The sequence below is a fragment of the Microtus pennsylvanicus genome, chromosome 3, assembly GCF_037038515.1.
Source record: "Microtus pennsylvanicus isolate mMicPen1 chromosome 3, mMicPen1.hap1, whole genome shotgun sequence".
NCBI classification, from domain to species: domain Eukaryota; kingdom Metazoa; phylum Chordata; class Mammalia; order Rodentia; family Cricetidae; genus Microtus; species Microtus pennsylvanicus.
Window position 1 is genome coordinate 2,876,776 of NC_134581.1, and position 15,285 is coordinate 2,892,060.

Here is a 15,285-nt window from a genome sequence, read left to right on the forward strand (position 1 = left end):
CGAGGGACTCCCCGATCTCTGCAGGCCAAGGGGCCGAGGGACTCCCCCATCTCTACAGGCCAAGGGGCCGAGGGACTTCCCCATCTCTGCAGGCCAAGGGGCCAAGGGTACCAAGCAAGTAATTAGAGTCAGAGAAGAGGAGTTGGGGCGATGACTCAGTCAGTAATGTGCCTGCCACACAAGCTTGAGGACCTGAGTTGGATCCCTCAGAAGCCAGGTGAAAGCTGGGTAACCCTCATGCTGGGGAGTGTCTGAGTGTTGCTGGGCAGATTGTCTACGCAAATCAGTGAGCCCCAGATTCAGAGAGAGACCCTGTCTCAAAAAATAAGGTGGAAACTGAAGTCGACTTCTGGCCTCCGCGTACACAAGTATATAAGCATATTCACCTGTGTGCACACAAACACACACACCACACACGGCAGAGAGGAAAACAAGAGCTGGCCATTACTGAGACGGACAACATGCCCTCGGTGACGTGGGCACATTATAAACACTATTCCACCTTTAACCAGAACAACCCACAGTGCAAACAGGAGCCCAGCGCAGCCAGTCAAACAGAGCCTGGAGACAAGGTTCTAGCTCAAGGACAGGTGGGGTGTAACTCTGCCTCCATGCAGTAATCACAGGCCTCACCCCAGGCTGGAACGCTCAGTGTTGACCTATTGTGGCCACTTATCACCAAGACATTTAGCAAGGAGATAACCAAACTGCTCTTTCCTGGGAAGGCACCCTGGTCCTGCCACTGGCCAAGTGTGTGTGCACACCTTCTTCCCTGCAGCTGGTACCCATCCCAGAAGAAGAGCCCACCCCAGTGTCTTCAGAACTGTTATGGGGTGGTGGGGGCTGCTCTGTCTGCCCCGCAAGCTGCCAGAGAGCACTATCTTTTGAGCAAATAAATGGGCCCCTTAAGGAATTCTTGACCTGCCTTAGAAGGTAAGATGCGTACACTTTAGCACAACACAGAGTGGCTTGCAGACAGGCAGTGTCAGGCAGAGATGCTACAGGGAGTTTGGAGGGACCAGGACCCCAGAAGTGGGTGGATCTGCCAAAGGACCTTACTACAGAGACCTTGGGTGATCTCCACACAGGGCTGGCCTTGGGGTGATGCTGGTGCCCACAATTGTTCTGATAAACCAGTTACTTTTCCACTTGCAACTCCACAGGGACGTCCAAGAAGCACCCGAGTCCTGCTGTTCAAACAATGTTACATTCCCCAGCCAGCAGGACCTAAGTCTTCCCAGCTTTGCACACAGAACCATTTGTTCTCCGTGGGGGCTGAGCAATCCCCCTGCAGCCCATGAGGCTCTCTGAACTGGAGGAACACACTCACTTTACACCACCTCCCAAGCTTCACCTGGGCACCAACTGGAGGCCTCGGCTAGCCAGGAGATGCTGCCCTGGGGGCTGTCGTGGGGATTGGAGGCCTCGGCTAGCCAGAAGATGCTGCCCTGGCTGCTGTCATGGGGGCTGCCTCAAGGTGCTCCACTGGGCTCTGGGCTTCCAGTGTGGCTACCACATCTTCCCCACTGTTTAGTTCCTAACCGCTGACTAGTGCTCACAAACTGAAAACTTCATGCAAGTAGCTGACACCATCTATTCTGACTCAGTGGCCACTGTGAGGACAGCGGTATGCATGTGCTGTGGCTTCAGGACCCTTACCAGAGCTCTAAGTATCCAAGCCTGGACCCAAGAAGACTTGATACACCAGGTGCAGCTGTAAGTTCTCAGTAGGTCTGGTAGACAAACAAGGAATAGCAAAAACCAGAACGGATCACTATTCAATGTGGCCACACTGGGGAGAAGAACAAAGGGTCCTGTGACCTCCGAATCCATCTTCAGGACCCTGAGATGAAGTTGAGGTTTAAACGGGAGGAGGATTATGATCAGCTGCACACCCAGGTCAAGGCATGGTCCCAGCCGTCACCCCGTCAGCACCACTCTCCCTGGAGGTTTGACACACTATCAACCTCCATCCTCTGGCTGGCACCGAGCTCCAGCCCTTTCCTTATCCCCACACACAACTCCAGAGGAATCCCCACTTCTTGGGGCCTGTAGTCTCTACCCACAAGAAGAGCCGCAGCCCCTCTTTAGAATGTCTTCCTGCTTGTCAAAATGACTGCATGCTCTTCTGGGTTCTCAGGCTTCTCGGGCCCACTCCATGGGCTCGTTCCAAATCCTGACTTCTGCGCAGTCCCGGAAGACACCTGTCTAAACCTTCACAACTCGTTTTGCAACTGAGGACAGGCCTAGAGAAGCAGCCAGGCGAGAAGGGGCAAAGACACCAGGCTTCTGTGGGCGTTTACTTGAGAAAGCCATGGGGACTGCCAAGCAATCCACAGTCTCTGCTCTCCCCCAGTCTCCCTCACACCAGTGTGATTCTCAAGCACAGAGAGGTGTGAACACTTCCCTCACACCGCTCAGCCCCGCCTGATGTCATCCCAGGAGAGGATGGGATGGGGTGGGAGGTGGGATGTTGGCAGAACAAACAGAGCCCCTTTGAGCAGGTCACACAGCACTGTGTACCAACTGTGTGCTGCAGCTTCACAGTGGCCCGAGCTATGGCACCCTGGTCCTCCTTCCCACTAGGACGTAGGAGGACAGCGACAGTGGCCTCTACGAGATGGGCTGGGAGTCACGAAGACAATGTGAGGAAAGGGTCTGGATGAGCAGCAGGATTCACAGGGCCTTGCTTGGTTGGCCTCGCTGGGGAAGGTAGTGCAGCACAGACAGACAGAGAGACAACAGACAGACTCCATCTTCAGGAGTTCAGCTGTGCCTGTTAGCAAGACATCACCGCAGATGGGCTTGCTGGCTGTGGATGTTCCTCGCACAGGAGGCGGGGGAGTGGGTGGCGGGACCCTTGCCTGACAATCTGGCCTCTTCCTAACGAGTTGTGTGCAATTCTGTTCTAACTGCTTGTAGCCATGGGGCCTCAGGGAAGGACTAGAATATACAGGCTGGGGAAGACAGGGGAATGGGGTGCCTTCCACGCAGTCGTGAGCCATCATCTGTGCTGTGTGAAGACCTCCTCATGCAGCTGTGTTAGGGGCACCATGCTTTTGTCAAGAAGCCCCCATCTATGCCCTCAGTACACTCAGTGGAGCCCCAGGATGAACTCTGGGGGAACTGAAGGTTGGTTTGTCATTGGGACCTAGGGGCAGGAGGATCATGCCCCTCAGTCAATCTGACCTGTGACCACAGAACAGGAGTCTCACCCCAGGTTTACAGCTGGGGAACCCCCATGACAGGACCAACCTGGCTGAGCCTCCTGTGTTTTGATTGCAAATTTAGAATATCTATCTCAACCTCTGTTTTTTTCTTTACCATGATTAAATCAACATATTTCATATGTATGCATTGAAATATCACACTGCACACCAGACCTCTGCACTGAAGATTAAATAGCCCAGGTCAGAAAGTGGCTCGGAGGGAACCATGAACTAAGGCACACAGCGTCCAGCATTATGTGAGCAACCAGGGCATAGAACACCCGGGCTGCCGGCCTCACACCTGAGTTCTGAGCAGCAGGTGTGAGGTCCAGGGTAGGATGCTCAGGCTGTAGAAGCTCCTGGGAGATGCCTGGCCTGGAGAAGCAGCCAGCCAGCAGCACAGGTGGGAGCAGAGGGCTCTTCTGCTTTGTATTACTATCTATGCACGTGTGCCTGGGGCAGGTGTTTGCCCTCCTATAAACCTACGGATGCAAACTAAAGCACACTTAATCCTACAGGGTTGTTGAAAGGGCTGAGTCTAAGAATCCACACAGGCTGGAGGAATGTTCCAGCGTTAGGAGAGCTTCCAATCTTGTGAAGGCCTGAGTTCCCAGCACCCACGCGGTGGTTCACAGCTGTCTGCAGGGCATCTAATATCCTTTTCTGACTTCTATGAGCACTGCAAACACACACACACACACACACACACACACACACACACACACACACACACACACAAAGAGAAAGAAACCCCAAAACAAAAATAAATCTTTTAAGTTGGATGTGGTGTCACACTCCTTTAATCCCACCACATGGGAGGCAGAGGCAGGGGGATCTCTGTGAGTTCAAGCCCAGCCTGGTCTACAAAGTGAGTGCCATAATAGCCAGGGCTACACAGTGACACTCTGCTTCAAAAAACAAAGACAGCTGGGCAGTGGTGGCACACGGATCTCTATGAGTTTGAGGTCAATCTGGTTTATAGAGCAAGTTCCATGACAGCCAAGGCTACACTAAGAAACCCTGTCTCAAAAAACAACAACAACAAAAGCCAAAGAAACTGTGTGTGGTTGTATATATGTGTACACATACATGTGTATGTCTGTTTCTATATGTGAATATGTATTTATATTTGAATGTGCGTGTGCATCTAGGTGTTAATATGCATGTGTGCATGAACATGTGTGTATATGCATTGTGTTCATGTGTGTAGCCTGTATGTGTATGTACATATGTGTGTGATGTGTATGTATGTGAGGTGTTCCATGAACCTGTCCTCCACTCTGAGAACATATGAAACCATCTCAGAGTCCTACATGCCCTTTGATTTAGTACCACAAAGCTCGTGAGTGGATGAAAAATCACCTTCTCGTGCTTTGAAATTGACTCCCTGATGCACACAGATCTCTTCACATCTTGTTAAAATGCAGATTCAGAGTCACTGATTCTTAACCAATGCCTGGGCTTCTGCATCAGCTCCCAGGTAATGCTGGCATGGGCCACACTGGAGCAGCGGGCTTTAAAGGACAGCAAAAAGAGCCAGTGATGTCTGAGCTGGAGCTAGTTCCATAGCACAGACTGTGTCTTCCTTCAGATCATCCCTAGGGACTCAACAACTGTTTACTCCCTCAGAATCTAGACACAAGCCTGTCGATCCTCCCCCCACCCCCCTATCCCTGTCACCTGCCGCGTGCCGCTCCTTCCCTACCCACTGTCCCGAGACACTCGATAAGCTCCAGCTCTCAAAAACGGAGAGCTCTCGCTCTCTGGCTCGCCCCGTTTCCCTGTTCTGCCATCGAGAACATGGCGCTCTCGGGTGTAATGCGGTGATGGTACTTTCTGGACACCGACTTCAAAAGAAGAGAACTTTACCTTTAGAGTGGTTTGGGTAATTGTGAAAAGTGAGCCTGAGACCCGAAAACAGCATTCCAAGGCGTTCTGACGGCTGCCACTCAAGAGGCTCAAGGGTGCAGTCATTGCTCAACAACCTGTTTCACTTCCAAAACTATTTCTTTTAGACTGGAGTTAACGTACATCAATATTTGGGCATACTTCACCGAGTCTGCCTTCCCCGCCCAAGAAAGCTCAGGGTCAGGCAGTTACTATGTTAGCCAGTGATATCTCTGAATTACTTCTAAGTTAAAAGCAAAAAATCCCATCTGGGTACAGCGACACACCCCGATAACCCCAGCACTCAGGAGGCTAAAGCAGGATGTTGGACAATTCTATGATAGCCTGGGCCACTATCATAATGAATAAGAGAATAAAATCTACATTTCAAAAGAGTGATTAGTGCTGAATACACTCTGCTTGGTGGGAAGGATGACCAATTCTCTCGAGCCCATTGAGCCCATCGACTCACTACCGACTGGCTAAACCAGTGCTGGAATCCAGAGAGACAAACAGACCCAGACCCCATGATTTCAAAACCAAAAGCATAAACCACAAAGGCGGATTGCGGAACGGCACACAGTGCTTGCCGATGCTTACACCTGCATAGAGACCCTAGCGGGCAAAAGGCCAGAGCCATGGTTTCTGGGGATGCCGAGACGTCCCAGGGAGCCCAGGGTGCTGCTTTACCTGGTGTCCCACCTGGACAGCAAGCCATTTGCACACCCGCTCCTTTAAGAACTTATTTGAAAAGTAAAAGAATGCGGTAGCATCCGTGACCAGCCTGGACCCTCTGGACACTAACAGGAAAGGCTGAGACAGGAGTAGAACGTAGAATTTACCCTCCTCCAAGATGTCCAGGACATCGAGCTGCTCAGCGGTGGCTGCCTTCTCGTCATCCTGGCAGTCGCATTCAAAACATTCCTCTTCCCCTCCCACATCTCTCAGGGACATTGTTGAAGGCACCCCAAGTCTGAAACATTGTCCTAAGGGCCTGTCCTTGGGAGAGCCTTTGGCCACCTGTCCAGAGGAGCCGTCGGGGCCCGTGCCCAAGGGGCACATGCTGGATTCCAGACAGGGTCGCAGACATGCCCTGGCTCAGCAGGAGTGGGCGGGTGTGCACAGGGCCACCCGCCCAGCATCACTGAGAGAACGAAGGACAGGGTGGCTCACAGGACCCTGGAGGAGGGGCCCCACAGAGCGAGCACCTGTTGGAATGGAAGCGCCCTACCAAATGCCCTTGGCACAGAGGGAAGCCAGGAAGGGAAGTATGTACCATGAGGCAAACTCTTGGCCTTTCTCCCCCCACGAGAAGAACAGGAATGGTAGCTTCCTGGAAGTTTCGTAGCAACTGAGAAAACACCAGCCACGCCTCATGTAGGTACACCTGTCTGCAGGAAGGCGCTGGTGGAGTTGCCCAGGTGAAGCATTGCCCAACACCTCTTTGCTGAGGGACTTCCTGTGGGTGTGCTTAGGAATCTGAGGAGAATGTGCTGGGGGAAGGACCGTGGGAACCGGGGAAGGCAGAGACCCCGACTTCTCGCAAAAGGAGAAGGATATGTGGGAACCACCCATGGTCTGAGCCCTCCTTTGGTGTAACGAGTGGTACCTGTTTTCCTCATTACACTGTGTTCTATAAACCCCACATTCCTCTTCAAACTGTGTCCACAAACCCAAAGAGAGTTCTCTCACTGCTAGACAAGACAAGAGAAAACTCAAAAGCGTAACAGCTTGCAATGGTGCCGTAAGGAAGAACGCACAGTCTAAGGTGTACCTGGACAGCCCCTGACACAGACACTCGGATCAAATGCCCTCTGAGGCAGCCCCAGCCAGCAGCAGCCTCTTTGAGCATCCCATCTTGTAACTCCCAGGCTTCAGCCTCTCCCAGCTGCACTGTGACTGCCCCCCCCATCTATACCTCCTGACCTCTTCCTGGCTGTGACCCTCTGCCAAGTAACCAGGAGGGATGCTTGAGCAGCAAAAATGCTCTATGCAGGCTGAGAGGGGGGTTTCATTCAGCCTGGAGGCTGAGGGACTAAGTGAGGATTCTGCATCCTTGACGAGACTGCCCGCCTGCCACATGGAATTTCTGCCTTCGAGAGTGCCAGGAAGGAAGCCACAAGGATCATGATTTCACTTAAAAATTCTAACTAGGGGTAGGTTGTACCTCGGTTAAATTTTTGGAACTTCAAAATGACTGCTCCATTGTAACACATTAAATCGCGTTGTTCAGAAAAGATGTCACAGAAAACCACAGGCAGATTTTAAAATTAGAATTTCAAATTTTTTAAATAATTATGCATACAAGCTTTAAAGACAACACTTTTAAAACAAAAGTCGGGCGTGGTGGCACACGCCTGTATTCCCCCATACCTAGGAGGCTAACACAGGAGGATCACCCTGAGTTCAAGGCCAGCATCAGTTACCCAGCAAGACTATATTTCAAACACACACACTAAGAAAAAAAAACAGTTTAATCTCAATAAGCATCACCAAGTCATGCTTACTGCCTAAGTTCTGAAGGTAGTGAGCATGGGTATCTGGTCGGTTACTCGAAAGAGTGGGGAGGAGCACAGGATGGGGAGACCTCTCCACCTGGTGACTCATCTCGTGACTACTAGGTGCGCAGGATGCTGTGCCCAGGAGATAAACGACAGCAAAGGCGCCCTTCACACACAGGAAAACTCAAGAGACTGCACCCATCGTCGAGCTGCTCACAGTCATCTTTTGGTTTAAATTGAGGTTATTTCTGGCAACACTGTCTGAGTCACCCACCTATCTACCTATCTACACATACGCACACATAAGAAACACTTAGGATAGCAAAGTTTAAAAAAATCTTTCCTCCAGGCTGGGTGTGGTGGCTCATGTCCGCAAACCCAGCACCTGGCGGGGTTCACCTGGCAGAGTGAAACAGGAGGATTACTTCAAGTGGGCTCAAGCAAGACCCTACCTAAAAACAAAACAAACAAAAAAGCTCCTTTACTTTCAATTAGGAAAGCGCTTACAGGCACAGAGCACCTCCGCAGTGCCAAACAGCGGCTGCTCCGTACTTCCTTGGGCAAAGCCAGTGCTTACAGAAAAGCTGTGACGTGTTGTTCATCCGGAACCCCCAGACACTAACCCTTTACCCACGTCCCCCCCAACAGAGGTACTGTCCTCCATGCCTCCTCGGGGTCTCCCTCGTTCTCACAGTAACATCGCTCTAGTGGGAGACCCAGAGGCTGCGTGAACAGACAGGACTCCTGTCTCCTCTTGCCTGGGTCACTGGTCCCCGCAGAGCGGAGCGCAGCTGGCCCTTCTGAGGGCCGTCTCCCCCAAGGATCTGCTCATGCCCTCTAAACTGCACTCCTAGCACTCTCTCGGTGGAGGCAGGAGGATCAGAAGTTCAAGGTCTTCATGACTACAAAGCAATCTTAAGGCTAGCCTGGGCTAGAGAATCTGTCTCAAAAAAAAATGCTACTAATAAGACTTTACCCGACATAAGCTACTGGGCTCCAAGTTAGACTGTAAATTCTGAGAACATGCGGATGGATTTTCCAGCAGCTCAGCTAAGTGTGCTGGATGGCGACAAATCTTTCTAAGGCACCGAGCAACGAACTAAGATAAGTTGCCGCCCGGAGGCCCGTCACACCCTTTAATATCTGACTGTGTGTCTGAGCAAAACCAATAGGTCTGAACAGAGGAGGGGACGGTCACAGTAACGCGGCACCAGCAGAGACGCTCCTGGACCGCAGCGGTCAGGAGAATACAGCTGGCCCCGAGTTCCGACTTGTAGAGAAGCGTCCCTGGTACAGATCTGCCCATCGAGTGTGAGTCAGGACCCCCGACATAAATGATGACCTCGCGTCCTGTTCAGAACACTGACGCAGCTTGTGCTGTTATCACGGAAAGTTCCTTGAAGCTTCCCTCAGTACTGACTCAAAGGCCAAATGATAAGGACAGATAAAGCAAGCGTCTCACGATTTTCTGAGTGAGAGAAGTCATGCAAAAGAAGGAAAAACCTGCCAGAATCCAGGGAGAACACAACTCATTAGAAACGGTACACCAGGGGATGGCGCCCTGAATGCAAACACTCACTCTGCAAGCCTGGCAACCGGAATTCAACCCCTAGGAGCCACACCGTGGTGGGAGGAGAGAACCAACTCCATAACACTGCCCTCTGACCTCCTCAAGGGCACTTGGCAGCCCATACACATATAAGAAGGAGAAGGAATAAAAAATATTTAAACAACCCCAAGTCATCATTTGTGGGGTTCCTGAACAGGCACCTTCTAGAGCCCAGACCCTTCCGTCCTATGTTTGCTCTCTTTAAACAGGATTAAGAACATGCCGCCTGTTCCAGTCCCAGCGACCTCCTCCCCTTCACCTGACAACACAGTCAAAGTCAAAAAGCCAAAGATCTTGGCTCTCCAGATGCTTAGACGCCAATGCCAATCAATTGGCAATCAATATTTATTGATCCTGGGGTGGTGAGCCAACCTCTCTTCTACTTCCCCCACTCTTAGAAAGGACCCCACCAGGATGCCTGGAGCCCAGAGACTCCGCTGAGAACCTTGAAGAAAGTCCTGGTGGACAGCGGGTAAGAACGGCTCTCCCGTGCCTCTCCATAGGCAACGAGCAGCGGCTTCACTGAGAACTGGGCAGCAGTCACTAGTCTGGACACTAAGTGCTCCTCCCCAACTCCTAGGATGGCTCAGGGACACACCCAGCTCACCCACTGGAACCCGAGCTCTTTACACCAATGGGACCCTGGGGGACGAGATGAACAGCGTTCTTAAAAGTCATGGTGCATCTGGTGACCCACAAATCAAGAAAACCAGAGGGGGTCAGTGGTGGCTTCCAAAACACGGAACTCCACACTGTCTCTTGCAGGGTAGTAACAGGATAGTAGCTTGATTTTTAGAAAATTACATAGTCAGGAAAAGAATACGTCCATCCTTTCCCCACAGACTACAGGCACCTCACTCCTCGTTATCCAGAATGCTTTGCAGCTCAGACAGACCCACGCGCCAGCTCCACCCACTGCCAGGGGACAGGGTAAAGTTTCTCTATGCTTTTTCAGAGCATGGCCCAAGAAAGCCTCCTGGTCTCTGTTGCAGTCCACAGCTCGGTGTCAGAAGACAGCAGATAATCACACAGCTCTTAGCTTACTAACTAGGCCAGCTCCTAGCCTGTTATGTCACACAGGGTCTTGAAATGTAGTTGCGCCTGGAGCAATTGGAAACTTGTGAGTCAATTAGTAAGGACTCAACCTTGCCTCCTGATGAGCTTGAGGGACCTGAGAGGACTTCACTACTGAAGAACAGGTTCCAAAGTGGGCACACTGTCTTTTTTGGTACAGGCTTCTGGCTTAACGGTCATTTGCAAGGAGAGACTAAAAACAAGAGGACCTTACAATCCACAATATTGCCTCCCAGCAAGGCCCTCCCTTCGCAATCCCTCCCAGAACACTGTCTCCCCTGTACTTGAAACCTGCTGACGCCTGTCCAGCCACACACTTTAGCTACCAAGCAGCCTCCCCAAAAATGGGCCACGCCCTCTACACAAACCTAGACGGCCCCAGAGGGTGATTTCTCTCTTTGCCCCCTTCTGTCCTCTCCTGGGCCCCATCTGTGCTCAACGCGGCCAGCGAAATTCATTTGAATCACCCGCTGCTGAGGAAGCTGTTTCTGCCTTCCTCCAGCCTCTCCATACCCCCAGCCCCAAGGTCTTAGCTTAAAAAAAGGAAGATTCTACTAGGCCTACCTACAGTTGACCTCCTGAACACAGCTTCCAGCCTCGAGTGCCCTGGGCCAGCCGCCAGAGTAGAGCACAGGGGACACACTTTCACTATACACACAACATACACAGACACCAAAATCCAGTCCGACAGCAGCCCTGCACTTGCAAACCCAGGATCCAGCACCAAAACCCTTTTACCTCCCCATTCCAAGAAAATGACTGTGCACGGGAAGAAACATCCACCGTCAAGAGCGAGCCCTGCCCACCTGCCATCCCCTTGTCACGCTTGCTGTGCCTTCTGGTGATGCCAATTCCTGTGCCCCATCTCCCCGGGAAAGACTCGGCACCCCCACCCCACCCCTAGAGATACTATGCCGCTGCCCTCTCTCGGGGGCCTTAATTACCGTCTGAGCATTCTTCATAATACCAATCCAGCTCATAATAATCCGTGTCAGTGAATTTCTGCATAGTCAGTATTCTTGCAGAGGAAGGAACGGACTTCACGGCGCCATGAATTGTCAAGTCAAACGCTGCCATGCCTCCCGGCCCTTCCAGAACACCCGGCAGAAGAGCATCCCCAAACACCGCAGAATTTGGCTGTGCATTCTTAATGATAGTCTGGAGCCAGGATGGGCGAGGGGGCAGAGGCAAGGAAGACTCTACAGGGGCGGGGGATGGGGAGCAGAGGCGGAGGCTGAGCAGTGGAGAGACCCTGCAAGCCTGGCGGATGAAGCACACTAGACAGCGGCCCTGAAAGGGAGTAGCTGGGATCGGCCTATCCCGACGCACCGAGGGTGACGTCAGAGACACACACCACCACCCGCTGGCTCCCTCAAGCCTCGCCCCCCCCCCCCCCCCCCGCAGCTCTCTGCTCAGCTTTCAATCTAACCGTTGCCATAGAAACAGGCCAGCTCTGAAAAATGATACAGAAATGAAGGAAATGTCTTCCTAGGATCTTGGGAGCAGAGGTGCCAATAAGAAAAGAATGTGGGCGGGGTTAGAGCCACCTCCTCTCTTTCAGGTGGGAGGCCGGGCTCCAGTGCCTAAACCTGGGTCACTCCGAAGAGCTGTTTTTCTGCATCTGAAAACGGCCACCTTTTAAGATGCAAAGAACTGATTTTAGTTTTCTTTCCTCGACTTAATTAAAAATATTTAACAGCCCTTCCTATCTTTTTTTTATTTTAAAACTTACAAACACCAGTTAAAGAAGCCTCGAATGAAAACACGTTCACCCATATTCATTATTATTTATTATTTATGCTTGTGTCTTTATTCAAACTTCTATCCAAGTAGCAACATACAAGCAGAGGGGGCCGCCATTACAAGGGGCCTGCAGCTTAGGTGTGCGACCAAGAACAGTTACCAGGAGGTGGATGCCCTGTGGAAGGAGTGAGGCAGTGGGGTTTCGAGACTCTGTAAGAGCATAGAATGGTTTGCATCCGTGGGGGGAAAAAGTGAATAAGCTTAGTTCTAAATGTTTGGCATGCTTAAAATGTTTCGTTATAAAAATGAAACACTGGATAATGGGACAGATCTCTTTAGACTTACTGGAGGGTAAAAGGGCCAATGAAAGAAACCCACCCTGGCTCTGAGACCTGAGCAAGTGAAATACTTTAGCCCCAAACCCAGAACCAATGAAATACATCCTGACTCTGAAACCAGTGCCAAAGAAACACACTTTAGCCCTAGAATGAGAGCCAGTGAAAGAAATATGCCCTGGTCCCAAAACTCTAGTCAAAAAGCTAAAAAAGACCTGTGAGAGAAACACAGTTTGGCTCTGAAATCAACCACCTCTGCTCCTGACCAACTAAACTAAGCAATACCTGAGCAGGGAAAACTGACCAATCCCTGTTCTCCCTGGAAAAGCTCCGCCCCTAAGAAGCCCTACATAAGCCCTGCACCTGTTCAGTTGGCTGCTCTTCTCCCACCCTGGTAGAGGCAGCCAATCTCCTGGACTCTTCCCTCCCAATTCAGCTCTTGAGTGAGGTTTGGGTGAAGACCTTTCCCTGGAGTTGAGATGGAGCGTAGGGAGCAGAGCGGGGTTGTATCACTTTCATAACACTTTCGCCAGGGAAACCTTCCTCTGGTGGTGCTGAGTTGTTACAACTTTGCTGGGGAAGCCGGAGCAGAGCTGTTACATAGGGGAAACCTTTCCCTAGAGCAGGACTGTAAGCTGCTTCCCTTACTGTGACCTGTGCTATCTATCCCTTGGCTCCCGACTGCTAGGATCCCTTTTCATCTGAGCCACAATGCTTACACTGAGAGAATTCTTTATGGAAGACGGCCCTTGGCTTTCCAGAACATTCTGCAGCACCCTGACCTAATAAATGCCAGGAGCTCCATCCTCTGACCTCCAAATATGTCTCCACTTCTTAACCCACCACAACAAATGCTTTTTCATGGAAATTCTGAAATTGAAAATCTTTATTTTAACGCCCAAATATGAGAGATTCTGTGAATATGTTTAATAAATTTTATTGCTTTTTAAAAAGTCTCTAGAGAGGCTTGATAGGAGGCTTAATAATTAAGATTGTTTCCTGCTCTTGCAGGAGACCTGGGTTTGATTCCCAGTCCCCACACCAGGCAGCTCGCTACCACCTATGACTCCAGCTCCAGGGTTGTGTGTGATAACTTCCTCTGGCCTCCGTGGGCACTTGCGCACATGTGATATACATAAACTCACACAAGCACATACACATAGATACAAATAATTGCAATATGGACGATAACTACAAAAATGGGTAGAACTGGGAGATCACACAGCATATTTATACTAACTATTCATGGCATCACGCTGGTTCCAGACCCCATGGATGCCAATGTCCGGTATGCTCCAGTTCCTTACGTTAAACACTACAGCAATTGTATATGTGGCACACCCTCACCATACCCTCACATAAAATAAAGAGCTTCTTAAAAAGATGAAAGGCTTTATAATTAAATGAACCATTAATAGACTCCCTAAAAACCAACAAAATCATTTCATTCTATCAGTTTGGGAAGCTCCAATAAAGGGGGGGAGTGGTAAAAGATCAAGAGGGTACGGGGGAGCCAGACAGATTAAAGACACGCTTTAATCCCAGCACTCAGGAGACAGAGGCAGGTGATCTCTGTGAGTTTGAGGACAGCCTGGTCTACAGAGTGAGTCCCAGTGCAGCCAGGGCTGTACAGAGAAACCAGAGGGTATGGAAAGACGGCTCCGGGAGCAAAGTGGTGGCTCCATCTGCGTGAGGACTTGAGTTCAGATCCCCACGGCACCCGTGGGTTTGTTATTTTTAAAGCTGGAAATGGCCCTCAAACCTATGGGATAGATGGGGGATCAGTGGTGCTCACTAAATAGCTAGTCTCTGGTCTGTCTGAAACGGTTCAGAGAGAAACCCTGGCCCCAAAATAAAATGGAGGGTAAGAGAAGGAGGATCCAGTGCTGACCTCTGGACTCAGAGGAACAAAGGTGGACACAGCTGCATACATGTGCGTACAGTTGTATACATGGGTACTGCATACACATGTGTACAGCTGCATATGTGCACCACATGCACATGCATACAAATAAAAATGAGAAACAAGAAAAAGAAGTTCCTTAGAGTGTCGTAGAAATCTCCAGGGAAGCTGCAAGTTCTTTCAACTACAGCTGAGCAATGGCCTTACAAGGCTATGAATTTCACTAACATTTATCTATGCCCCGTCACGTATACAAACAAAAACTAATCAGTGGGTGGATGACAGCATTAGTTCACAGGTCAGATCCTGGGCTGGTGGGGTCAGGTGGAGGTTTGGTTCACACACCTTGATCAATGTCTCTGACCTTGCTAGAGACACCAGTGACATCTGTTAAATGGAGGTGATGCTCCAGGAATGGGGCGGGGCTTGAGCTGATTGACATCAGCATGGACTTAGGACAGGGCAAGTTAACAAGAAATGCTAGTTAAGAGCATTCTCATCACTAACTCTTTATAGAAAGGAAACGGCCAGCTTGAGCAACGGAAGGTACAAACCCCAGCTAGGATTAGGCAGAGGAGATGGAAGTACCACCATTCGTAAGGAGCATCGTGGCGCACACTGCAGCAGAGAGGAAGTCACGGGCTGGCAGGAGCAGCAAACACCCCTACGCAGCAAAGCACGGTGCAAAGACTGCACATACTCACTACAATGTTTAAGATTTGGAAAGGGGGTTGCAGAGATGGCCCTGCGGCTAAAGCATCCGCTGTGCAAACGTGAGGACCAGAGCTTGGATTCCCAGCACCCAGCTGAAAGCAGCTGAAGTGCCCCCCCCTGTGACCCCAGCACTCTGAAGGTGGAGAAAGGGGATCTATCTAGACTAGCCGAACAGACCAGCTCCAGGCTCTTCTGTTGTTAGGAAAGACATCATAGCCACAGAAACTCTTATAAATGAAAGCATTTAATTAGGGTGGATTACATTTTTAGAGGTTTAGCCCGTTATCATCATGGTGGGACATGGTAGCAG

At 50.6% G+C, this 15,285-nt stretch overlaps 1 protein-coding gene across 15 annotated transcripts in view; it reads right to left on the reverse strand.

The window, feature by feature from the left end:
• Trak1 (trafficking kinesin protein 1) overlaps window positions 1-15,285 on the reverse strand; it is a 179,602-nt gene that overhangs the window by 53,346 nt on the left and 110,971 nt on the right. For 2 of the 15 annotated variants that reach the window (XM_075964117.1, XM_075964116.1), the window contains exon 1: window positions 5,939-6,091. The exons of 9 other annotated variants lie outside the window; for them this stretch is intronic. In XM_075964117.1, coding sequence (XP_075820232.1) covers window positions 5,939-6,050 — 112 coding nt within the window. In that variant the 5' untranslated portion in view covers window positions 6,051-6,091. Of the gene's footprint in view, window positions 1-5,938; window positions 6,093-11,224; window positions 11,577-15,285 lie in introns of those variants that run through there. 4 more of the 15 variants (XM_075964115.1, XM_075964123.1, XM_075964119.1 and 1 more) reach the window with 4 other exon arrangements.